The 26,424-nt window shown below is 35.5% G+C and overlaps 3 protein-coding genes across 9 annotated transcripts in view; 2 read left to right on the plus strand and 1 right to left on the minus strand.

Moving 5' to 3' along the window:
* The window catches only part of SRP54 (signal recognition particle 54), a 28,525-nt gene extending 22,148 nt beyond the window's left edge, over positions 1 to 6,377 (plus strand). For all 3 annotated transcript variants that reach the window (XM_087921897.1, XM_026711082.2, XM_087921898.1), the window contains 9 exons: positions 169 to 319; positions 1,889 to 2,037; positions 2,386 to 2,486; positions 2,591 to 2,677; positions 2,821 to 2,894; positions 2,986 to 3,094; positions 3,657 to 3,827; positions 5,123 to 5,218; positions 5,932 to 6,377. In XM_087921897.1, the coding sequence (XP_087778023.1) occupies positions 169 to 319; positions 1,889 to 2,037; positions 2,386 to 2,486; positions 2,591 to 2,677; positions 2,821 to 2,894; positions 2,986 to 3,094; positions 3,657 to 3,827; positions 5,123 to 5,218; positions 5,932 to 6,023 (1,030 nt within the window). In that variant the 3' untranslated portion in view covers positions 6,024 to 6,377. The remainder of the gene's footprint in view (positions 1 to 168; positions 320 to 1,888; positions 2,038 to 2,385; positions 2,487 to 2,590; positions 2,678 to 2,820; positions 2,895 to 2,985; positions 3,095 to 3,656; positions 3,828 to 5,122; positions 5,219 to 5,931) is intronic.
* Positions 6,378 to 8,743: 2,366 nt separating this feature from the next.
* On the plus strand, positions 8,744 to 19,567 carry FAM177A1 (family with sequence similarity 177 member A1). Of its 2 annotated transcripts, none has more exons than XM_026711094.2 (5): positions 8,744 to 8,900; positions 13,842 to 14,018; positions 14,893 to 14,959; positions 16,633 to 16,730; positions 17,946 to 19,567. In XM_026711094.2, the coding sequence occupies exons 1-5, from the start codon at positions 8,817 to 8,819 to the stop codon at positions 18,156 to 18,158; spliced, it is 639 nt and encodes a 212-aa protein (XP_026566879.1). In that variant the 5' UTR covers positions 8,744 to 8,816; the 3' UTR covers positions 18,159 to 19,567. The 2 variants fall into 2 exon arrangements, with proteins under 2 accessions (XP_026566879.1, XP_026566888.1); XM_026711103.2 differs by having other exon boundaries at positions 14,929 to 14,959.
* Positions 13,970 to 26,424, minus strand: part of PPP2R3C (protein phosphatase 2 regulatory subunit B''gamma) — a 28,048-nt gene continuing 15,593 nt past the window's right edge. For 2 of the 4 annotated variants that reach the window (XM_087921907.1, XM_087921908.1), the window contains exons 10-13: positions 24,804 to 24,940; positions 23,745 to 23,882; positions 22,074 to 22,133; positions 13,970 to 14,095 (exon numbers count right to left, since the gene is read on the minus strand). In XM_087921907.1, the coding sequence (XP_087778033.1) occupies positions 14,078 to 14,095; positions 22,074 to 22,133; positions 23,745 to 23,882; positions 24,804 to 24,940 (353 nt within the window). In that variant the 3' untranslated portion in view covers positions 13,970 to 14,077. Of the gene's footprint in view, positions 14,096 to 19,897; positions 20,997 to 22,073; positions 22,134 to 23,744; positions 23,883 to 24,803; positions 24,941 to 26,424 lie in introns of those variants that run through there. The other 2 variants (XM_087921905.1, XM_087921906.1) reach the window with 1 other exon arrangement.

The raw sequence follows: 26,424 nt of genomic DNA on the forward strand, positions 1-26,424 counted from the left end.
CACTAGTCTAAGCTATCTGATCTCCGACCACGACATGATGGATCTCCCCAACTTCTTTCCTTACCTGTAGTGATGAAATGTGTTTTCCCCATTATGTAGCTCATCACCTGCTTCTGAATAATTTTATAACTTCATATTACTTTTAGTGTGCATTTTTCTTTTAACTAGTTACACAGAGATGGATCCTGTAATTATTGCTTCAGAAGGAGTAGACAAATTTAAGAATGAAAACTTTGAAATAATAATAGTTGATACAAGTGGTCGTCACAAGCAGGAAGACTCTTTGTTTGAAGAAATGTTACAAGTTGCTAATGCCATAGTAAGTCTTGTTTAGATAATGCTATATGAAAGTTATTCTAGAATTTACAAACTGTACAATGCTTCTTGAATGGTAAGCAAATATAGTATCTGTTGCTGAACATTTGCCAGCATGCCTCACAAATCTGCTCTAGAAAAATAATGGTTTTTTGGAGCAAATTTGGGATGGTGTGGAATGGAGCAAAGAAATCTTGATACACGAATGAAAGTCCATTTTGATATGGCCAACAGGCTATTGAACTGGAAATGTATTTTCAATTCTTTTATCAGGAAATTATAGAATCATTTCTTGTTCTAAGATTATATACTAAGATCTTCAGTATATATCAGATGTAAAATATGCATATAATGCATTTTGTTTATAAGCATATCCAACTAATTAATAACTAAATATATATGCTACCCAACTCATCATCTGGATTCAGTGGGACTACAAAATGGGTGCAAAGGATTAACAACATTTCATTTCTATTTGAATTTGGAACAGTTGTAAAGAAACTAACTCATTCAAAATAGCCACTCTTCAAAGTCTAACACAGAACTCGTTATACTGATGCTACTATAAATGTATGAAGACTGCTAATGTATATAGTACTTGACTTATCACTGCAATTGAGCCTGAAATTGCAAGGGGGAAGGTGATCATTAAGTGGGTCATCATGTAACCATCCCAGTTTTATGGCATGTTGTTGCAGTGGTCATTAAGTGAATGCCATGGTGGCTAAGCAATCCCATTGTTCACAAATTGGTGTTTACCAGAAGTAAACACTAGTTTCTGACCCCCAAAAATGTTGTAAATTGTAGTCACCTGACTGCAGGATGATGCAAACAGCCACAAATGTGGGCTTGTTGCTGAGTGTCCAAAATGCGATCATGTAACTGTGAGAGGACAGTAGACATTAGAACTTTGAATCTGGGTTGTAATACCTTTTTGAGATCCACTGTAATTTTGAACAGTCACTAAGCGATTTGTCTATAACAGTGGTGTCAAACTCATGGCGGCATCACATGATGTATCATGACTTTTCCCCTCTTCACTAAACCGGGCATGGCCATAGCCAGAGAGTGACACATCTGGACTGGGCCACAAGTTTGACGGCAAGGTCTTTAAGCAAGAACTCCCTGTAGAGTAAAATGTACTATGAACATACAAACACAAAGTAGGATTTCCATGTTTCTAAAAATTAAAAATAGAACCAAAATTTGAATTAGATAAATGTTTTATTTAGGTCAAATCACCTACAACAACTGGCAGTAGCTCTCCAGGATGGAGGCAAGGAGTTCCTCTCCCCACACCTGAAGACACAAAGGGTTGAATATTGGATTTATTTACTACATGGAAAGTGCTTCCCAAATGAGATTTGCTTGAGATTTGATCATTACATTGAAATAATTGAAATTTAGAACAAATGTGCATTTTCATGAAGCAAATCATTGTCATTTCTCTGAATGAAACGAGTATACCACTGTTAGATGTTTAACATGACCTACAGTTTATTATAACTTTGAAGTGGAGCAAGGATAAGAGCTCCTAATTTCTGTTTCCCTTTGTTTGTGTCATTGCTTCCAGCAACCAGATAATATAGTATATGTGATGGATGCCTCTATTGGTCAAGCCTGTGAAGCTCAAGCAAAGGCTTTCAAAGATAAAGTTGATGTTGCTTCTGTAATTGTGACAAAACTTGATGGCCATGCCAAGGGAGGTGGAGCATTGAGTGCGTAAGTACTTTTTACTTAATAATGGGCCGAGCAACATTGTGATGCTTATAAACAACTGCATAAAATAAAGAGTTCTGAAAAGACAGAGTTGATCTTGCATATGATAGAGTTTTCAGCTCTTTTAGCTTTGCTTTTTTCAGGAAACTGAAGCACGAAGAATTATTGTCTCTTTACCGCTTGCTGTATTTTGTTGATAGAGGGAGGAAAAACTGAGTTTTTAAACTATCAGGGTTGAGCAAATACTTCAAATTTCAAAAACTTAATGCACAAGAGGTATATGCTATTCCATTCTTAAATGTTTCCTTTTGAGGCCAAGATACAAAAGTATAAACCTGTGTTTCACTACAGAGTTGCTGCAACTAAAAGTCCAATCATTTTTATTGGAACTGGCGAACATATAGATGATTTTGAACCTTTTAAAACGCAGCCTTTTATCAGTAAACTTCTTGGTATGTATTGCTCACTGAAAAAAATTAATTGCTAAATTTAATTTTTTTTTTCTGAGTTGTACTGGCTCGCTTCAGTTGTTAAAGAAGTATATTTTATATTACAGGCATGGGAGATATTGAAGGATTGATAGATAAAGTCAATGAGTTGAAATTAGATGACAATGAGGCTCTCATTGAGAAACTAAAACATGGTAAGCGATACCCCAAACTTTGATAATATAGCAGTGTTTGGCAGTTTAATTCTCTTGTCCATTTTGTTTTGAAAGATGGGATGAACCATCTGATTTACAATGTACAAGTTTAATAATTACAATTTAATGTTTTAACCATTCAGGTCAATTCACATTGAGGGATATGTATGAACAGTTCCAAAACATCATGAAAATGGGGCCCTTCAGTCAAATATTGGTAACTATAATAAGATTAGTTATCTAAAAACCACAACGCATTAATAGTCACTTTGAAGTGACTTTTAACACTTTTTTTGAAATTATTACAGGGTATGATACCTGGTTTTGGAACAGATTTCATGAGTAAAGGCAATGAACAGGAATCAATGGCACGGCTAAAAAAACTGATGACAATAATGGACAGTATGAATGATCAAGGTAATATTTCTAGCATAACTGAAAGGTTGAAACTTGTTTATGCTGTTGTCAGAATAATGAAAAATCCAAAACATATATATTTGTATATTTTTCATTTTGTGATTCATTATGATTTAAACATTGAACAGGATTCAGATTTTCCCTTCTATGGCTTAGAAGGCTTCCTTCGTTTATTGGGGGGAACCAACCTGTGTATAGACTTGCTTCTGCAGAAAAGGAATAGGGTATCAATTTTATCTGATACCCCATCTTTCATTATTAGGCACTTCACTAATACAAATTAAATCCCAACCGATGCTTTAACTTTCTTCAAACAGAAGATATAGACTCTTCAGCAGATTTAATTACAAACTTGTTAATTATGTTGACCTGTAATATTTGCTTCATTTCTAAAAATGGTTTATAGCTTATATAAGGTATAAAACAGTACCAATCAGGTACAGAATTTTGAGAGAAATTTTATATTTTTTAGAAAATATGTAAATTTTGTATTTTTTAGAAAATTTGTAAATTGACATCTCGACTTTTTAACACTATTATCCATGGCTTCTCTTAATTATAGAACTAGATAGTACAGATGGAGCCAAAGTTTTCAGTAAGCAACCAGGAAGAATCCAAAGAGTAGCGAGAGGTTCCGGTGTTTCAACTAGAGACGTTCAAGAACTCCTGACGCAGTACACAAAATTTGCACAAATGGTAAAAAAGATGGGAGGCATTAAAGGACTTTTTAAAGGTAAGAATCAATGCATATTTTGAATGTCTACTATACCTGCATATACAGATAGTTCTTGACTTACAATCATTTGTTGAGTTCAAAGTTACAGCACTGAAAAAGTGACGGGGCCGTTTTTCACACTTATGACCATTGCAGCCGCATGATCTAAATTTGGATGCTTAGCAACTGGTTCATATTTATAACAGTTGCAATGTCCCAGGATCATGTGATCACCTTTTGCAACCTTCTGACCAGCAGTCAATGGGGAAGCCAGATTCACTTAACAACCATGTTACTAACTTAACAACTGAAGTGATTCATTGAACCAATGTGGCAAGAAAGGTCATACAATGGAATGAAACTCATTTAACAACTGTCTTGCTTAGCAACAGAAATTTTAGGCTTGGTTGTGGTTGTAAGTAGAGGACTACTTGTATTGGGCATTCTGGATTGACTCAGTTGCTTAATACTAGACTCATAGAACTTATCCATCTGCTGAAAAGCAGCATTTAGTGGTGGAACAAATGTCTTCTTTGTTACTGTCCCTCAGGACTTGTCACATATCTACCCCCAAAGATTGAAGTATCCTACACAGGGCAGATTCATGTAATGCTGGTCTGTGACCGTAATAAAAATTGGTTAACCGAGAGGCACATGGAAAGGAAAAAGAGATGTGAAGTCTTACTACATAAGTCATTTATGGATGTAGCCCATAAATTCTAGAAATTAATTTATAATTTGTAACTATATTAAAATTTGGTACGTATAAGTTATCTTTTGAAAAGCTCTTAACATATTTAGTGGAAATGTAGAGTTAGTTCTAGAAATAACAAAGACAGCTAATCTGCCCGAATTTGTTGCAGAAAGAAAAGTATTTTCATACATTTATGACATTTCTGCAGAAAACTATCATTATTGACATTAAACATGTGAAATGCTGCAATATTTGTTTACATCGCTTGTGTGAACTGCTATCTCTAGCAGTCACTCAGACCGTGAGCCTGATTTTAATCCTACAGAATATTTAAAATGCTTCGCTGCCAGATATCAATTGGAAGAGGCTTAAGAGAATTTTCATTAATTTAACATATTAATGAAGGCGAATACTGTATACATGTCCCAGGATAATATTGTAGGATCCAGTCTGGGTTGGTCACCATGATCAGAGGTTTAATCATCCGAGCTTTCAACGTTGTGCTGGAGCTCCTTTTCAGAAAACTTCTCCCTAGCAGGGCGTGTGCTTTGGGCTATTTGAAATACTTCATTACTGTTCTTTTTCTCTTCTCTCCTCTCTACTTTTTCTTTGTTTTAAGGAGGTGATATGTCAAAGAATGTAAATCCATCCCAGATGGCAAAACTGAACCAACAGATGGCAAAGATGATGGATCCTAGAGTTCTTCATCATATGGGTAAATTATATTTTTTATTTTCTTGCTGCAAGAGTGGATTGGAAAGGTACTGCTTCCTAATAGTTTAATAAAACATTTAAAGACTACCATCTGTATGTCTCGGAGACTGAACTCAGCCATTTTGCTATGACAAAATTATATTTATGGTGCAGTACATTTTAGTATGCTGAAATGAAAATAAATAAATAAATATTTTTCAGAAAATTAAACTGAGATTGCCTTGACATTATGCATTACTTTGAGATCTTATAACAACTAGATTATTTGAGAGCTAGATACAAACAACCCCCCCCCGAACAGTTATGGTTTCATTTATTTTTCTCTATTTTCTTAATATGTACCATATCTACTTTTTAAAGTGGTTTCTTTTTTCCCCTATTTCATTTTATGTATCACAATCTGGGATTCAAAAAATGTACAAGAGTTTATCAACCTCTTGAAACCTCTAGAAACCTTTATGCATTTTAGTTTGCATGGGCACTTCATTGTTCCACTAAATGTTCTTTGCAATTGTTTTTGAATTGAGATATTGAATGTGACATGAATGATTGATATTTAAGAAGCAGTAGAAAAATAATTTGGGGTGCATGGACCTAGTTTTTTTAGTTCTTTACAAAAGCTACCATTTTTATATGAATGTTAACATAAAAAATATAAAAGGCTAGTCCAAAATTTTAATGGTGCCTACATTTAAGTTTAATATTTCATTACAGGTGGCATGGCAGGATTGCAGTCAATGATGCGCCAGTTTCAACAAGGTGCTGCTGGAAATATAAAAGGCATGATGGGATTCAATAACATGTAAAGGCGGCCTTAATAAACTGACTTGATTGACCATTATTTGCTGGAGTATTTCTAAAAAGAATGAGAGCTCCTTTTCTGCTGTGAAGAACTTTAATGGAGCATGATACAATTTGGAGACTTTCCAGTCTTTAGGTCTAGAAAGTGGTTCTAGTTTGACTTCAGTTTATTAATGTTTCAGTTTTAATATTTTCTTGGACCTGTTTAAAAGTAAATCATGTATAAATTTAATATTTAGAGGAACTTTTTAATTGTTTCAAATGGCAACTGTTATATTTGTAAAACAATTCAGATCTTTGGTCAATACCAGTTTGTCACAAATATATTGTAAAATAAACTTACCTGGTTGTAAATTTAAGAGCTGATGTTTGTGCTTACAACAGATTTTAGAAATAAGTCTGTTGCAAGGAAGTGTTTATATATTGTTGACCATGTGCTTCAAGAATGAATTTCAATCTTCCCAGTTTTAACCTCCTTTGAGGTAAGTTTGGGTAGCAATAATAAAATGATGTTTTATTTCCTGATAGTTTGCTGTCAGGTAATTTGGAAGAGCCAATGTCTCCAGCAAATGTTCTTTTTATAAATTTGTTGCAGGGGGTATTCAGATAAATTATACCTTCAGGTTTAACTTCCAGGGTAAATTATGATAGCTGTGTTTATGTCAAATTCTTTCTTCTTCTTTACATCCACACACAATAAAAATACCACATCCATATAGAAAACAAAAACATTTGAACACAACTTTGACTAAATCCTTTGATATAAATTTAGAATGCTGTTTGGCTTTCCTCAAAATCAATACCAGCTGGATTAACAAAATGCTAATTCATAGTATTGATTGATTTGATTTAGCAAATTGCAAAAGTCCAACAATGTAATTGGTATGTTTACATCTTATCACATGTGGCTAACAGGCATACTACTTTGTTCTATTCAATATGGGCTGGATGTGATATTGTACCCACACGTTTTCTAAAGGGAAACAAAATTGTGGTTAATGTACAGACTGCCCTGCATTTGTATCCATTTGGTTTTCCCATTTCCAAAGGTTTGTGTCTGAGTATGGAAATATGTATGCCTTAACAACTGGATTTTATATTACAAAACATAGAATATTCTTTTAATTATTTTGCTTCTAGAAATCCAACATATTCAAATATTCTTTGCAAGCTGGTAAAGATCAGTAGAAAGAAGTGAGGTTGGGAGATGCTGCGTAGTGAAAGAATTGTTTAATCCAGCAATTTTAAGCAGAGGTTTTCAAATCCAAATCTGTAACACATGAGGGGTCCTTGGTGCGCTCTGAGCTTGGTTGTTTACTTGCAGAGATTTCATTAGCCACACTAGGTAACATCTCACTTCTAGTCTAGACATCTGATGGCTTCATGGCAAGCAGCCAGTTGAAAGATACAAATTCTGGTTATTAGTATCTATGCCAGAGAAGATCTGGAGTTCAAAAAAATGTGGACTCTTCCATTGCAGAAGTGAGGACAGCATCCAGGAGTGTCCACAGTAACTTAAAATGGCCAATAGGAAATGGCAATTTCACTTCTTAGGGTTTGCTTTAAGACCATTACTAGCCTTGAAGCGGTCATGCTTGGCACTCTTTAAAATTTGTTGAAGCCATCTCAAGTGCGGCGGGCTGATGAAAGATGACGGCAACCTTTTTATTTTATTTATTTTTATTTGTCAATCACAAGATAATAGGTACATAGTTATGAATACATGAAATGGATACATATAAGAAAAAGAAACAGTAGGACAGGGATAGTAGGCACGTTGGTGCGCTTATGCACACCCCCTGCAGACCTTAGGAAAGGGCTATTAGTAGACAGTCAGGTAGAAGAAGGTCAATAGTAGACAGTCTAAGGTTAAAGTTTTTGGGGTTTGGGGAAGAAACCACAGAGTCAGGTAGAGTATTCCAGACATTGACCATTCTGTTGCTGGTCTTATTTCCTGCAATCAAGTTTGGTACAATTAACCTTGAGTCTATTGTGTGCTCTTGTGTTATGGTTGAAGCTGAAGTATTCATTGACAGGTAAATCGTTGCAATGTATGATTTTATACACCATACTTAGATCAGACCGAAGACAGTGTAATTCGAGGTTTTCTAGGTCTAGAATTTCAAGTCTGGTGGCATAAGGTATTCTGCAACGAGTAGAGGAGTGGAGAACTCTTCTTGTGAAATATTTCTGGACTTTCTCAACTGTGCTAATATCAGATAAGTAATGTGGGTTCCAGACTGATGAGCTGTATTTTGAGTATTGGTCTAGCAAATGTTTTGTATGTCTCTAGTTAGTAGTGTGATATTACCTGAGTAAAAGCTAGGTAGGATTAGGTTAACAACTCTCAATGCCTTAAATGAAGGGGAGGGGGAGGGAAAAGATGTCGAGATATTTGCACCGTGTCTTGGTGCACGTCGGAAAAGTTTCTGAAGCTGGTTTATAGCTACAGTACGACATTCGGGGGGGGGGGGGCAGTCACGTGTCTCGTCGTGCTTTCACCGAACGAAGGTCCGGATTTCACCCTCGGTCAGCAAGCGGCGCGGGCCCACCTCCTCTGGCCCGACAGACGCCTGTCGCCAGAGCACCTGAGAGAGAGAGAGAGAGAGAGAGTTCTACGAGGTATCCTAGCAACCACCAAGATGGGGGTGTGACCGGAGGGAGTGTGGGGCAGGCTGGGGGAGGCAACGGCCTCTGTGAGCTCATTTCCCAGGGCCTCCGCCCCGGAGGAGGGCTTGGCCTGCCTGGCGCGATCGTCGCGGGGAAGATCTCTCAGTCGGAAACGGGAGGGGGGGACTATGGAGCAGGGGCTCTCTGCTCTTTCCTTATACTGCGCCCCAGTCGCCGCCGCCGCCGCCGCATACGCCATGGATCAGGAACAGGTGAGTGTCTCTTTCCATTTCCCTCTACCCGTGCCGGATCCACGGATCGGATCCCTGGTTCTTTCCTTCCTGGCTCGTCCGCCACGCCTCAACCTTTCCTGGGAAAAGGGGCGAGGGAGGTGAAGCTACCTTTTCTGTCCCTTGTCTGAGCGGTGTCCTCCCTGCTTCGGGACCGCGACAAAATGAGCCCCGATTGATCTTCTGCCTTCCAGATGTGTTAAATGTTGAAGTATCGACAGCCCCCGTCATCTGTTGGTGGGAGCTGTAGCTCAACGCGCTTGGAGAAGGATCCCAAGGGGAGGAGACGGGTATATAGGATGGCTGTGCAGCGTTGCATGGCAGGCAGGCATTTTTGGGGAGCGGTTTTGTGGTTCCAGGTCAGGAATGCTTAAGGAAGTGAAGATGCTTAAAAAGAAATAATCCAAGTGTGCATGCTTGATATTTAGCAGTTGATTTGTGAAAGATCTGCTGCTTCCAAATTATCCTGATGCCTCCAAGTGTTCTCTTTTCAGTTTCCAATACTAATCTCTTCTGTAAGAATGTACACCACCATTCATTTAGTGACTGTTAGAAGTTACAGTGGTGCTGAAAAAAGGGTGACATGGTTGGTTTCCATAGGATTCTGTAGAGATCCTCATTCATCCAGGACAGGCCATGGTTATCCCAAACGTGCTTTTTTCGGGAGGCAATTGGACTTTCTTGTTTTTTCTTTGAAGACATTTTGCTTCTCATCCAAGACGCTTCTTCAGCTCTGACAGGATAGCTAGGAATGGGAGGATTTCTATTGCTTGCAGACAGCTGGTCATTTGCATCCTTTTAGAGGGTCATTGAAACACTTGGAGGTTTATCTGTTTTCACAGGATTGTTGCAGCATTCCTATGGTCACATTCAGGCATTTGGCACGTATTTATGACAGTTACACTGTCCTAGGGTTATGTGATTACCATTTGTAACCTTCCCAACCAACTTAAGACAAGTCAAGTCAATGGGGGAAAGCTAGATTCACTTAATGACTGCAGTGATCTACTTTACAAGAGTGCAAAAAAGTCATAAAATAGGGAAGCTCAAGTAACAACTGCCTTGCTTAGCAACATAAATTTTGGGCCCAGTTGAGGTCATAAGTTGAGGACTTTCTGTATGTTGTGATCAAGTGAGAAATCTTGCTTGACAGTCCATGGGGGAATCTTGTAATTTTTGGAAGTTTGTTTGCTGTAGTAAATGTTTATTATAATTGCATCCTCTGTTTTGCATCCTACATTTATAATTGACCAGACAACCTGTGACTTCTTGGGTCATCATTTCTTATCAGATTCCTCAGTGTCTTCAACAATAGCAGAGTTACTAATGCATTGCTTTCACTGCATTAGGAAGAAAAATTGAGGGAGATATTCAGATATGTATCTGTCTTGAAAATACGTTCACTTGTATGTTGAACTGTATAGCATTGTCAAACAACAGGAGCTGACTACAGGAAATGTTTTATGACATTTTGTATTTTGTCATAAAATGCTTTATGATAATTTTATTCATAAAATGTATAAAATTTGCCAAATTTCAATTCCATTGGAGCCATTTGCCTTGGAGTTTGGATGCATTTAGTACTCAATTGAGGTACAAAATGTTTTGCCGTATTATGCACCATTTCACACAGTTAAAGTTTACAGTTATAGTAGCATGGATTGGCTCACAGGTATCAAAGTATTTTGTATAAAATAATACAAATTTGGGGAGCTTCCCAAAGTTTGTCATCCAACAGATAGAAGAGGAGGTGGGGGAGGAAGAGTTGGCCAGAAAGAACTAGCATTACCCATGTACATCTCTTGCTCTTTTCTGGAATCTCTCTCCTTGAGGAACTGATTAGAACAAATAGATGAATTTGTGTACTTTGGTAGAACATTTCTTGAGGATGACAAAATGTATAAAAACATTAAAATTATAAAAAAAATTCAAACTATAAATTATAAAAAAAATCAAACTATAGAGTTTGGAACAGACATATGGTGCTTTCTCTGTTGCTGCACAACCACCTCCAGCCAACAACATCTGCTTCAGGACTCCATGCAAACCAGCATAGCCAAGTTCTAAGGCATTTCCTGAAGGCTAAGAGGGGGTGGATTTCATCTCCCGGGACAAGATATTCCAAGGGCAGGAGCATAGCAGAAAAGGCTCTTCTCTTGGATCCCACAAACCAAAATTCCTTGGCTAATGGGATCCTCAGTTGGCCCCTTCTGCCAGCACGAATGGAATAGGCCAATCCCATTGGGGAAAGATGGTTCTTCTTCTGCAGATATATTGGGCCTATGCTGTAGAGGGCTTAAAAGGTGATAACCAGCACCTTGAATTGCACTTGGAAGCAGATTGGCAGCCATTGCAACTCATATAACAGTGATGTTACATGCGCTACCCTAGGGAGATTCCAAAACTGTATGCACCGCAGCATTCTGGACCAATTGCAGTTTTCAAATTCTCTTCAAGAGTACTCCATGAAGAGTGTGCTACAATAATCTAAGCAGGAGATGATGAAGGCATTAGTGACTGAACACAGGGCCTCACAATCCAGAAAAGGGCACAGTTGGCACACAACACGAAGTTGTACAAAGGCACTCCTAATCATGACTGCCACCTGTTCTTTGAGCAGGAGTCATAAATCTAGGAGAGTCCCCAAGTTGAACTCAGGATCTGTCTGGGGTAATGCAAGCCCATCCAAAAGTAATAAGCCTCTAGATCCTGAGGCTCTGCATACCTATAGCCACTCTGTCTTACCAGGGTGAAGCCAGTTGTCACTCATTCAAACCAGCCTTCAGGAACCGTATATTGTGTGTATAAGAAACAATAAAATGAAGAAAAAACAAGTGATTGTTACAAAAGTGTGCTGAAATTGCCTGATCATACAGAGAGAATAAACAAAGATCAAGTCACAGGACAAGTATCAAGGAAGAATAAATTGATTGAGTGGGAGGGAAAGACTTTAAAATAAAGATTGGTTGGATTTAATGAAGCCTTCCAGAGAGAAAAATAAGAAGTTTAAAGAACAAAAGGTAGTGTCAGAATTAATATATGCATGCAGGAGAAACAAAGATAGGTTTTTTTTTATAGAAAGATATAGAGAGATGCAAGAAAGGATGCTGGCATGACTAGCTATAATTACTTTTCTCTCTCTTATAACCCACCTTCATTTTTTTTGCTTACTGGTTATCATTTTTTCTGTGCTGTGCCCAACCAACATTACCTATCTCAAAATAGAACAGCATGATGAATATGAATGTATCAGTATGGATTACCATGGAGAGTAATCTGGGGGAAGTTATTATTGATACTATTGCAGTGTTGCTTAATAATAACAGTTTGCTTTCTAATACATTGCAACATACATAGAAAGTTGTTCTATGATTGTTACTTATCCACCTTTTCATAAAAAGTTGGCAATATGTTGTGGTATAGGATATGGCAGGTTTTTTTAATGCCATATTTTCAAACATCTAAATAACTTCTTAAATTCTGGAACTTCTTTATTTTATGCTATAGAGAACAAGATTGTACTAATTTGCCAACAACTTAAAGGCCTAGTTTAAGGCCAATAACTAGGCCTTAAAATAGAACCAGTAGTAAATATGTATTTTCCATTAGCTAGCAGCTAGGTGCATTAACAAATTATATACAAATTATATAGTTGAATCTTGATTTACAGAACCTGAAGATCTAGAAATCCTTAGACTTTAAGGTACTGTATGTGATCACTTACTATGTTAAATGAATTCATTAGTAGTACCAGTTTTTCATATAAATATATTTATAAATATTGCTTATGTATGTAACACAGATGGACAGATTTTTTTCTGCTACCTTGATACTGTATTATTTACACTCACTGTTTTGATTTCTTGTAACTCTGTAAGCAGATCCGTTACAAATCAGCCTGCTCAATTATTAAATGAAGACCAGTTTCGACTTTCAGCTAATTGCGCAAACCTGGCAAAGGGGTGTCAACAGTTGCTGTACATATAATGGATGTATTAGAAGTGACTTTTAAAACTAAAAAAAAGCATGCTTTACATATATTTTGGATGCATTTGTCTATTATCCATAGTTTTCAGATGCCAAAGATAATTTATGTTGTGTGATCCAATAAGTATTGCATTGCTATAGTATGTTTAACTAACCTCAACATTTTTATTTTTTCTCTTTGGGAGCATAGTTTAAATTTTATTATCTTCCTTTATTCTTGTCATAATCTTTATGATGGTTTATCTTTTGCAGTTTTTAATAGAATGCTGGTTAACAGCAGCCAATATATTTAAATTCCCTTTTAAAATTGCAACATCTGGTTTTCTAATTACCTCTTGTTATTTTGGGGACCAGAGAAAATATTGAAGATAGTAGGATTGATGCTGAAAGCAATGTCTCTCTGAAATTGCAAAGTATTTGAATCTCTGATTGTACCAGATATAAAAATGGCAGTTTTTGCTTATAATTTATATAAAAGGAAAGTTTTATATAGTTTTTCTCATAGCTTGGATTTTAAACTGCCAAATTTCAATAGAGTATCTTATGACTTCTACAATCCCTAATCTGAATTCCAATTTAGTCAGAAATTACTAGGTAGCCTTGACCAAAATGTTTAATTATAATTCTAGCAGTACTAAATTAACATCAAATTCAAAATAAAAATAATTTAACTCACAGTAATATTGTGAAATACACAAACACTCCCTGAAAACATTATCAAAAGTGCATTAACCAATTGTAATTTTGGTTGGCATTTAGCAGTCTATGGCAATGTGAAATCCTACACAATGTTGTTTACTCTAGAAAATTAAATCAACTTCAAAAATAAAATTACACTTTAAAAAATGAACCTTTTTCTGTCTTCAAGCCATGAATGATATGATATGCCATTGCTGACAAAAATTGACTCAATATATACTGTAATATCTTTTACAGCTTAATACAAATGGAGACAGAGGTTTTGAGAATGTGGAACTTGGTGTCATGGGGAAAAAGAAGAAAATTCCAAGAAGAGTTATCCATTTTGCAAGTGGTGAAACCATGGAAGAATATAGTACAGACGAAGATGACGAGCAGCAAGAGAAAAAAGACCTATTGCCTTCTGTTGATCCAGTAGGTGTTTTTAAGTATAATTTCAAACTAGGCAATTCATGCCCCATTCAGTCATCGTTTCAGAGATATTTCCTTACCTAAACGAAGAAACAGAATGACCAAGGGTGAGCAATAAAGCAGTGGGAGTAAGAGTAACTTCCCTCCACTCATTTTTATGAAGGTTGCAGGATCCTGGGGTCATGTGATCACCTTTTGCGACCTGACAAGCAAAGTCAGTAGGATGGCCAGATTCCCTTAACAACCATGTTACTAATTCAATAATTGCAGTGATTCGTTTAACAGCTCTGGCAAAAATCATAACTGGGGCAACATTCACAGCTAAATGTTGTGTAATAGCTTTCTCCTACTTACCTCTGAATAACTTCTCTGGTTCGCCACTCTAGAACAGGAGTCCCCAACCTGTGGGCCATGGCTCACTACCAGGCTGTGGCCTGTTTACAACTGGGCTGTATGAGCGTGCATGCAACTCAACTCACACGAGTGACGGACACCGGCGCCCTCAGCCCCACTTGTGTGAGCCTGCCCTCGCACAAAACCATCCGCTCTTCCCCCTCCTCCCAATTTGGAAAGGTTTGGGAATACTGCTCTAGAACAGTATGAAACATGATATGAAAACAGAAGAAAATCAAAATATATTAAGACAGGAACACCTTGTAGAAATTGATGCTCATTATCAAGTGTGAATGATTTGAATATGAATATGATTTCCTTTTAAGATCCATATTTCTTGATTCAGGAAATGTCAGCATTTAATTGATGCTAAGATGGGAAACTGAATACTGCTAATACTAGGATAGCATGGGATATTAATGAAAGAAGTACAGTGGAATTCTCTTAAAATTTGTAGCATAAACAATTTAACTCTTTATTGCAGGCAACACTAACATGGGGTCCTTATTTGTGGTTTCAGATGCTAAGAGTAGCCACATCAACACTCTCAGGTATGAGCTTGTTCAGTTTCCGTGTGCATACACAGACAATAACTTGATAAGAATCCAATGACATAGGTCAGCCAATGTAATAGTAGTATAAATTCATGGGAGATTGAATGATGTCCTTGAACAATGTTTCTTGGAAGGGAAAGAATATTGATGAAATAATGCCATGCACTGTTAAATTTTGTTCTTTAGCCAAGAGAAGACATTCAGGAAGTTCTGAAAACACTAATTTCCTTAGTCACCAGGCCTATTCAGTGTTCACTGAAGTTTAAAATTGGCATTCAATACTATTTGTCTTCATAGAATAAATTGAAGCAGATTATAAAACAAAAACCTTTCAGTCTGCACTTTTCAGTGCCTACTGTTCATCATAAATTGGCATGAGTGAATTGTACATTGGTGTGAAAAAACATTTCAGTGAAATTTACCCTTTAGTTCCTATACATATGCCTTCTGCTTTGCTTCTTTAATTGATTGAAATTGAGAAAGATGGAAGTAAAATCAGGTTATTCTAAAAGTTCATTGGATAATTTGCACTAAATCAGGAATAAGTTCTGATTCCCACTTTTGGGGTAAAAGGTTTATGAAGTGTATTGCATTCAGATCTGATACTCAAAATAAAATCCCAAGGTCAGAATTTCTTAATTCTTAGTCACCCAGGTCAGTTATCCCAAAGGTGCTTTTTTCCAAGAGGCAACTGGACTTTGTTTTTCTTTGAAGACATTTCACTTCTCATCCAAGAAGTGTCTTCAACTCTGACTAAATGGTGAGGAATGGAAGGATTTATACTTGTTGCAGACAGCTAGTCATTTGCATTCTTTCTGAGAGTTGTTGAGGCCACTTGGAGGTTTATCTGTGTCCCCAGGGTCACCTGATCCAATTACATTTGGCCCGAGTTTTCTGAGAGAAACTGCCAATGATGCCCTATTTTTAAAGAAGGCAGGCCAGAAAATATTGCTTTTCAGTTATAGAACTGTGGAATAGCCTCTACCTAGGTTGGACCTTTTTATTCTTGCATTTTGGAAGCTGAGGAAAAGCTGCATTTTTCAGGGAGCTTGTGGAGAGTGATTGATAACCACTGTATTATTTCATTTTATTATCTACATTGATTAACATGTTATTTTTTGAGTGGCTGAGCCTTAATATACACCTGTTGCCTCTTAAAATCTCACTCCTTTCAACTCTCTTCAAAATGGGTTGAAATGTGTGTGCCCTTGCCAACTCTGGAGATCTTAGTACATAACTTTCTGCACTTTTCGGATGGTGAAAAAGATTTTTAAAAGTATTTCAGTAGTCACAAAATGTTTATTTTCCCCAAATTTAAGGGAATGCCTCAGGGCATCATAAAAGCAGCATACACATTCATGAGAGACAAAAATAGTAGTAGCTGCAATCCAGTTTCCTTTGGAAATGTGCCATCTGCCCTGAAAAAAGACATAGTTGTATCCTGGATAATTAAGTGCCTCACATTCTGCCAAAGTGGTATTGTATGGCTAATAATTCCCACTATGGCTATCATGTTGTGAGAATGACTATAATTTGCTCATAAAATGTTTGAATTTGTGTATTTGTCTAAAAAAGTTCTCTCATTGTAAAAGTGATCTCTGAGTGTTGATTGAAACCATGTTCAAGAATTAATCTGGAGCGTTCGTAACACATTTATTTCATTTATTCAGTGTGTGACTTCCTTGGTGAAAAGATAGCCTCTGTTTTGGGCATCAGTACACCAAAATACCAATATGCCATAGATGAATACTACAGAATGAAAAAAGAGGTATGCTTTTTAAAAAAATCCTTTTAACAGCATAGATATTGCAAAATGTTTTTCTGTAAATGAAACTATTAATTTAATTGCTTCACAGTAGGGATGTACACAGATGATGTTTGTTTCAAAACAGAAAGTACAGAGCGCTTGCAGCTACTGAATCATTCTGCATGAGCTGTGATTTGCCAGGAATAAAAGCCAGGGCATTTTGTTGTTCAGTTTAAGATGACACAAAATTCCCAGGCATCATGGAGGATTTATTGAGCAAGTAGGGCAAGGCTGGTTTCTTTTCCTGCAGCAGATATAAATGCAAGCATGTTCCATTTATCTGCTCCCCCTCCCATCCTTTTTCATTCTCCTCCATCCATTTAGCTGTTGCTAGGAATGCTCAGTGTGGCAGAGCTCACTGGCTCGCCCAACACCCATCTTTGCAATAATTTCCCTTTCTTCTCAACCTCTCCCCCCATTCCCAGTAATCATTGCTTTTTCCTATTCTTACTTCCCTTCCCCTCCAAACACTTCTGCTTAGAATGCTTAGTTGTATGCTTAGTTTGGGTATGACCCACAGCTATTGAACAGGTATAAACAGCTATTTTAAACCCAGAATGGTTTGCGCAGATGCTATTTTAGAGACACTTTCGATGTTGTCTGTGTTTCTGCTAACAGCCATGACAGTTGTATTATCATTTCATTCAATATTGGAATGTTTTTGGTTGAGCTGTGAAAGTGTTCCAATATTGTTTTATTTCATTTGTACCTACCTTTCTGCTTTGATAAACACTCAAGAGTAGCTAGTAACAGTTTAAAATCAAAAGGAAAATGCATATTAATTTAACATTTATAATAAAATGAATACTGAAAACATTTAAAAGTTAAAGGCACAATGAAAGAGAGGGCGTAATGGAATTCCTGCAGGAAGATGTTTCCTAGAGTAGGAACATTCCTTCCTATCTGCCAGAAGTACAGTTTTTTTTCAATGGCAGATGCATTTTCTCCTACAGATCTGAACCGGATAGATTCATTCAGTGAGGCCTCATATGAATTCTGTATCTTGTATCATCAATTAGCAGCCTAGCTTCAGACACATTTTCTGACCTAGAATTCTGGGCATTGTTTGAAAGAGCATTTACAATAGATTGCAACAGTGATGCATATTTTAAAGTATTTGATAGGATTAAAGCTTGTTGAGAAGTAACATGTTGTAAAATATATTGTTTCGTTTAGGAGGAAGAAGAGGAGGAAGAAAACAAATTGTCAGAGCAAGCAGAAAGGAGGTTTCAAGAACAACAGAAGCAGAGCCAAGAAGGAATGGCTATTCAGACAGCCCAGCCAAGGGATACAGCCTGTAGTACATTTATGAATCTCAACTTTGAAAGTGAAGCAGAGGATCAGTCTATTGTAGAAAGTAAACGAGATTTTGCTGTAGTGTCTGCTTAGAATGACATATAGTAACATTTCTTGAATTGTCAAACATTTGTTGGTCCTTTTTTGCATGTTTAATGGCATGTAATTTATTTTAAAATATGGCCATGAGAGAGTTATTAATATTAGTTTCTTCAGTCCATCTCTGTCTAATAAAGACCAATATATTTATTTCACCTATTATAAAATGGAAATAAATGGGTTCTATTTTGATCTTTCTATGCAGAAGTAAAAGGTCTTTCCTGAGCACCTGGTGCCTTCATGATAGTTATGGACTGATAACTATGCTTCTTTTTGTTGAAAAGTCTTTTGTTTTTATAATGTTACTTACTGAAAGCTAGGCGAAAATTTTAAACTTACTGGAAAATAAATACCTTTGTGATTTAGTTTAATTGCACTGCTGCACATGTTTATACGAATGTCCAGCAGCCATCTAATTCATGTGGTTTTGTTAATATTTGCTAAAGTAAATAATGCTCTTAAAATTTATCTAAAAATTGATAAAGGATAAGGTCTGACAAAGAAAGATCTACAGAGTATGTTGGTTGATATTAAATCTCAGGCTTTACAAAATGTGATAGAAAAGAATTCCACCATTCCAAAGAGTTGATGCTTAGTCTATATCAATATTAGATGAATTATTGTTGAATGTAAACACTGAGCAAAATTTTAAATGAATGTGCTGTTTGTGAAGTATGATGAATTATTAGTACTATATGTTCATAGTTTCATATATGTACCTATCACTATTTTGACCTTAAAAACTGAAGTCAATCACATGTAAAATTTAATGTCTCAGAAATATTTATTTTTAACAGGAAGAACCACCTATTATGACAATTGTGAATTTTCAAACTAAAAACCCGTTCTTCATCCTAAGAAACACTGAAAATCTACTGTAAATGGAAATTTTCTGTAGGACAATCCATAAAACATCTGCAACGTGAAATTTATAGAGATCACAGCTGAATGGATTGTGTGCATGTGGCATAAGGGGATGTATCAGCAAAGTTGTTCTGCTCCCTAAGCACTTTTTGGATGTAATGACTTCAGTAGTTTACATTGCCCCTTGAGTCTCTTCTTAAACATATACATTTGTATAAATTTAGCTGGAAATTTAGAAATTTAAAAGAAACTGCAATACACTATATAGTACTAACAGAATACATGAAAATGGCAAAGACAGATAATATATTCTTTTGCCTTCATTGTCATCTGATTAGGAGAAATCTCATCTAGTAAATTGCTTATTCGGTATTTTTTAAAACGTTTGGACAGTTTTCTCTCAATATATGCATTCATTTTGGATTACAAAATGATACAGTTGTTGGCTATAAAATGTGTAACATAATTATTCAAATCACTGTACAGGATATAAAAAATTCTAAGGCAATGTAGTTAATAAACTGATTACCTTGCTCTAATTTTGGCTAGTCAGAAATGTTCCTACAATAATGAATAGAGAAGGGTTTGTTATGGGTTTTCTAATCATTGTGCCTTACTTTTTAATATTTTTTCAGAATTTGCAAATGAGATGTTTCTTTTCTTGTAAATGCATTAAATGTATATTTAATATAATTATAATGACAGTTGAGTCCATGGGTGTTGTTACAGGACTGACAATTGATGTTAGATATCTAATATTTGGAGCAAAACCAGTGCCATAATGTTCTTCCTAAGGAACTGATTACAAGATCTAATCTGCATTGAGTTTAGCAGGATTTAATCAGTTGCATAAATTAACAAGACAAATCTTTTAAAAAAATGAATTCTGTTTATTGCTATTACATATTTAGATACTCAAGGCTTCCAGTGTGTTTGTAAAACATGCTATACTCATTCTCCTAGCTTATTTATGCACCATCATTTTACATTTCATAACAGTGCTTTACCCAGTCTTAGATTTATTGTGTCACTCATCCTTAAAGCTTAGGGAAACCAAATTTTAGTTAGAATGTAATAAGCTCAAAACCGAGTTTAAAAAACTGCACCCAATACAGGTAAAATGACAATATATACCTGATTATTATCAAGCATTTTAACTTACCATGATTTGTAACTTTGGAATTTTATACCAACATTCGTTAACATGGGATCTAAAGAGATAAAGAGCCATATTGCTACAACTAAGTTCAACGCTTCTGAATGACAACTGGTTGGGGGAGACTGACTTATACACATAGCTGCTTAATATATTAGTCTTCTATGGAAATGACAGTGTTATTTGATTTTATCAATATGGCCAGCTGAGAGGTACTATTTACTTGTTAATTTCCAGAATTAGGTTGAACGTTTCTAATTACACACAGATTTTGGATTTTGTTTTAACAAAGATCATTCAACAGTCCAAACTGAACTATTTTAGAAATTTTCTAAAAGATATAACTTGATTAAATGCAGTATGGCTTGCTACTATAGGTTCAGAAATGATTTAAATAAACAATAATTTACCAACAGCTCTTTTTAACATTTAATAAGAGGTCTTAGTAAGCATTGTTTTAAAAAAATTCAAGTGAGGTTCATTTCATTTTTTTAAAAAAAAAGATGTCCATCTGGAGTTAGATGGACTCTTCAGTGAAATGTGCAGTGAATTTGCTATTCAGCCTCAAGCAGTCACTGTATCACTTGGGCATATCTCCAATAACACAATCTATTACTGTTAAATCATGTATCAAGAAGATCTGTTGTACTGTCATTATCACTGGCCACAAGAACTTCTCTGTTTTCATAAGTCCAAAAGCCATTAAGATCAATTAAAATACTGGTGACTGTGTCTCCTTGACTACTATTGATTAAATCTTGAAGTGAAATCTTGTAAGGATCCTTAGGTTTTACCATATCAAAGATTTCATCCTAGAAAAAATAAAATTTAACAATTTACCTATAAAAGTCTCATGGTATAAGCTTATACGCCCATAAAAAAGTTATTTATTTAAACTAAATGTTCCTTTATACCTTTTTGTTCTTACGAACAATAGAAGATTACATAGCACAAATACAATGTGTACTAATATGCAATAAATAAGGAAGCTGTGGATGGAAATACATTAGCTGCATTTACAAGGTGACAAGAGATGATTTTTTGACTGCAGACCATTGAGATAACAGTTGAAAGCTTCTTAGGTAAATGCCTTAATTCATTAAAAGTATAAGTGATAAGAGGTATGACATAACCAGATTTGCAAATCTCAATAAATCTTATTGAGCTAATCTCAATAAAAGTAATTCAGCCTTTATGTGGAGGTGATTACACTGTTCTATTCTGCACTCGACAACTGGATTACTACAGTGCACTCTACACGAGTCTTCCCTTGACGACAATCCAGAAGCTACAAGTGTTACAAAATGAAACTGTGGAAGCAGTTAACAGGCACCTCTTTGTATGCTTATTGTCCTCACTGGTGTGTGAACTGAATTGGTTGCCAGTTGGTTTCTGAGTGCAGTTCAAGGTGCTTGTTGTTACCTACAAAGCCCTTTATGGCAGGAGGCCTGGATATCTGAGGAACCACCTTCTCCAGTAATTTCTGCTTCCCTGTATGTTTCTGGCAGAGTTGGTATGCTCCAGGTCCCTTAACCTATGTGGTTATATTTTTAATGGTTTTCACTATTTTTCATTTGTATTTGTAAGCTGCCCAGAATCTATGGGAGTGGGAAACTATAATAAATGTAAATAAATAATTACCTTAAATAGCAGATAGTATAAGTTCATACTGTTTTTTAAAAACATATTGTAATTCGAACAAATATAGCCACAGTGGAATCCCAAGAAAATTATTTGTGCTTGTGCAATAAAATCAAATCTATATAAAAATAAGATACGCATATTCCAGTATACAGTGTATGTAACCATATTGCTGATTATCAGAGAAGTTCTTCAAAAGTAAGTTCAGTAAGTATTGCACACAAATACATTTTGATTAGAATTCTAACCTTCACATCTTGAAAAGAAACTGGATCTTGTCCATGGATTTTCATTTGTTCTTGAATAGCCTACAAGGACAGAAATTAAGGAGATGAATAACATTTTAAAAATGAGGATGTACATAATGAAGTAAGCTTAATTAGAATTGCAATGGTTAGGCAATTTTGCAAAGATGCAAAAGTGCAAAGATATACAGGTACAAAATACTACAGTAATTGTGATGACAATTAACATTGACTTGACCATCCGACACAATATTTTACAATATTATATGTATAGTAAGCTAATATCAATCTGTTCATAATATTTAAGGGACCTAAATGTCCCACTACCAAGAGATTTAACTCAAAACACAACAAAATGAACTTGGAATTCAAAGCATACAATTAATGATTCTGGCCAGTATTAATTATTTGGAAAGCTGTGGATCTGTGATAGCTTTATCTAACACCTTTCAGGAACAGCATGGGTTACATTCAGGTCTTACACTATAAAATATGTGATCAATTTTACCAAGAGAAAAAAAGATTGACCATCTGCTCAATCTATTTGCAATCATTCCCAATTCTTAGTCCATTAAAAAAAAATAACTTAGAGCAGCATGTCTCATTGTTAAAATAAGCTTTTAGCTTCAAATTTTCAGCCTAACTATTATGTGTATGCTGGCAAAAAAAATAATTGGAAGATGAAGGGCCAAAGTGTTATTTATTACAGAGGAATTAATCTGCTTCATGCTGCTAAAAACCCACAGTTCCTGATGTAGTTTAAACCTGCAGAGCATTTATTATAAAGGCTTTGAAAAGGTTCCAGGTTTTGGGGGAGGTGATAGTAAAAATCTTTGACTGAATTAGCCTATTCTTGGATCATTCATAATGTATTTTTTTAGTTGTCACCAAATTGAAGGAACAATATTAGGTGACATGCTGGGGCGGATTGGTGGGGTGGGATAGATTTTACAAATAATGTTGCTTAATTACTTGAATCTTAATAAAATGTATTAATACGTAGTGAATTTAACAATTTAATGGTGAATTATCACCATTTCCAAAAGGATTGCTTATTAATTAGGAATATTCTGTTTCCTATAAACAAGATTAAGTCAACTAACATTTATATTGATCTTGTGAAGGCTAGGATATTTCCAATCTTAATATTTACACTGATAGATCTCTTTAAAACTGTTGATTCAATCAGTGTAGTTTGTGAAGTATTTATTTTGCTGGGATTAGTAAGCATCATCTGTAATTTTTTAAAAAAATCTGAATTATTTCCCAGTCAAGTAAAATAAGACAGGGTAATTTAAATTTACAGTAAAAGCTAACATATAATTAGACAGTAATTTAAGCTCTTCTATCATGCCAGTAGCTAGAAAAATATTCTGTTAATCATTAGAGGTTATTAGCAATTCTTTCCTCAAAAAAGAAGTTGTGCTTATTAATTTTTTTAGAAAAACTCATATTTAATTACAAGCACAGCAATACAGTACTATAATGTAAGATGTTCTGAAAATAATTCTGGTTTTTTTAAATGTAAAATTTTAAATGTTTGTATTTTGACAAAAGCCTTGTAATAAATAGAGGTACTTTAAAATAATCACCAGCTGGTTTCTAAGCAAAGGCACAATGGTTACAACAACATATGTACAAAAGAATGACCTACCTTTACAAAAAGGGACTTACCCTAAAAAAATAATTAAGGGAAAAGACATTCAGGTATCCTTTGTTCTCTATATCAAGCAATTTGAAAATATACTGCAAAGCTGCAGGTTCCTTTCTGTTTTCTAATGCAAGTACAAAGTCCAAGTACGTCTTATAGTCCTAAAAGCAGATGCAATCATGTTTATTATAGTCCTCTTTTAAAATTGATTTTGCAAGCAAACCATAATTGATGACTATTTCCTTGTAGGAGAGCAGTTACTTTTTAGTGAAAGTCAGCATGAAATAGAAATGGCCTTTGAAGGGGAAAAAAGTGAACAGAAAATGGCTTTCTTAACTGGCTAAGCAACATCCACATAGATTTCTATCAATGCTACAAGGGAGCTTCTCAGCATTCAAATTAAAGAAATAGTAGATTAATCTATTGCTATTTGTCATTCCATTGATGAAAGTAAAGAGTTATTAAGTTAGAACAATTTTAAAAAACTGATTAGGAAACTTGCTATACTTTTTTTAGCATTTAAGAATCATTGTTAATGGCAATGATTGATTCTGCAGTTTCTACCAGATTCTAGTCTGGTATGAGCTTAGAATAAATTTTCTAGCAGTGAATGCAATTTTAAAAGTCCTAAAAAGCATGTTGTATGTCACAATCATTCTCTATAAGATGTGCTTCTGGAGTTAATAAGAATCCAAGTCCAAAACTCCATCTAGAAAATGAAAAGTATGGCATATATTAAAAGGAAATTCTATATTCTACTTTAGACACATTATGGTTGTGTATTAATGCCAGTTACTTTCAGATTATAAATTGTTCACTGTTCCTGGTTTTGGCAGAAAAAGAGAAATAATGAAGAACTCACTGTCCTCTCTTCACAATGAGATTTCTTCTTCTCATTAAGAATGCAAAGTCAGTTATGAAAAATACCATGTGTGGGTTTCAGCTGCCAGTGAAATGTGAATGTTTCTTTCATTCTATTTAGTTAATATGCATTTTACGTTACAATCTTAGAAACGACAGATTAAAAAACAAACATTCCTTCATGAAACACAGTATACTACTGCTATCTATGAGGGGGATACCATTTCTCCATCATAGGTCAGACACTCCTGGAAGACCCGATCCAAAAAGATGTTGGTTAATGTCCCTGTTCCATATCGAGACAATTCTTCTTTGCTAAGCATGCCGTTGTGATCTTTGTCAAGATTCAAGTATTGGCCTGCCAAGGATGGGAAAAGGGGGGAAATATGAAAGGGAGAAATGCATTTTCTGTACCATTTTACAGTTAAAGAAAATGAGAAAAGATGAATACAACTTGCTTATTATACAAATTTCATAGTATAAACATATGTGCCATAACATTTTAGTTTCTAGAGTAAAAAAACCTCTAATTTCCAACACATGAACTGAAAAGGAATTTTTGTTTTGATAAGTTTATAAAGATCTGTAATGAATGTTAGAAACCCATGTAATAAAACAAAAGGTGTAGGAGCACTGGTATTTATCAGTGAGAGTTCCTAGCCAGCAAGCTGTGTTCTGTTCAAGAAGCTACATTCCAAGATGTTCTATGTACAACCACATTTTAATCTGCTCTGGTTATTTGCACTCACTGAATATGTTCAGCCCTCATTAAGCTATTCAGGTAGTCTTCCCATTAAGATTTGTTTATACTTATGCAAAGTAGAGCCAATAGCATCCAAAGAAAAATTAACAGTAGGTTTGGTGGACATAACCTCAAGGTTTATTAGATTACTATATAAAAATTTCTGGTAAGGAATTATGTCAGGCTGACATATTCAAAGGAAAGGAGAGAAGCCACTACAGGCTGAAAGATAGATGTGCCTCTGCAAAATCTCCCTGGACCAAAAAGAAGTCATGAGATAACCCAAAAGCATTCCAGTTGGCTGCTCCTAATGAATAAATTTCAGAAATGGAAGATTTTTCCACTAGCTTAGGAGCTGAGTTGAAAGCGGCCTATTCCTCCTTTTGGGATTATAAAATAAAAGGAGACTAAAGACCATTACAACATATTACTAGAAATCAAAAGAGGCATCAAACTATATGTACCAATGACAACTCCCATACCAAGAAAAACAGATTACCCATAACAATAAGAGATCAATCCAAAAAGAGATCACTTTGGCGAAAAAACAAATCTGGTCATGTTGCCAACTTCAAAAGCCGATACAAAAATTTATGCCACCAGATAAAAACTGAATGCACTAATTATCACATTAAAGAGGAAAACCTTCTACGCACAAATTCCACCCGTGCTTTCTACAATTTTGTAAACAACAAACTAAAAGACTCGAGGTCCATTCCACCCCTGAAAGGACCTAATGGCAAAGACTGCAACGACGACGACACCATCAAAGCAAACCTCTTTAACACATTCTTTGGCTCAGTGTTTGTAAACAGCAATGGATCAAGCCCAGTACTTCCTAGTCAAACCACAGACAACTACAATGATCTAATACATATCGATTTTACAGAAGACATTGTTGAAAAAGCACTGCGCAATCTAAAACCATCTCTATTTATTGGACTGGACTGAATATGTGCCTACTTCTTAAAAAAGCTACCCACTGCCATAGCCGAACCTCTAAGCATAATCTTTGAAAAATCTTTCAGGACCAGCTCCTTGCCAAAACTATGGTCGCAAGCCACAGTCATCCCCATCTTCAAAAAGGGAGACCCCAGCCT

This window comes from Pseudonaja textilis, chromosome 1 (genome assembly GCF_049901715.1).
Source record: "Pseudonaja textilis isolate UNSWEBS1 chromosome 1, rPseTex1.2, whole genome shotgun sequence".
NCBI classification, from domain to species: domain Eukaryota; kingdom Metazoa; phylum Chordata; class Lepidosauria; order Squamata; family Elapidae; genus Pseudonaja; species Pseudonaja textilis.

What these genes read in the sequence shown, in the direction of transcription:
- FAM177A1 (XM_026711094.2), top strand. Translation starts at nt 8,817, where the DNA reads ATGGAGCAGGGGCTCTCTGCTCTTTCCTTATACTGCGCCCCAGTCGCC. An exon ending in TATTGCCTTCTGTTGATCCA is followed by an intron (nt 14,019 to 14,892) that starts GTAGGTGTTTTT and finishes TCTTTATTGCAG; the next exon opens with GCAACACTAACATGGGGTCC. An exon ending in ACTACAGAATGAAAAAAGAG is followed by an intron (nt 16,731 to 17,945) that starts GTATGCTTTTTA and finishes TGTTTCGTTTAG; the next exon opens with GAGGAAGAAGAGGAGGAAGA.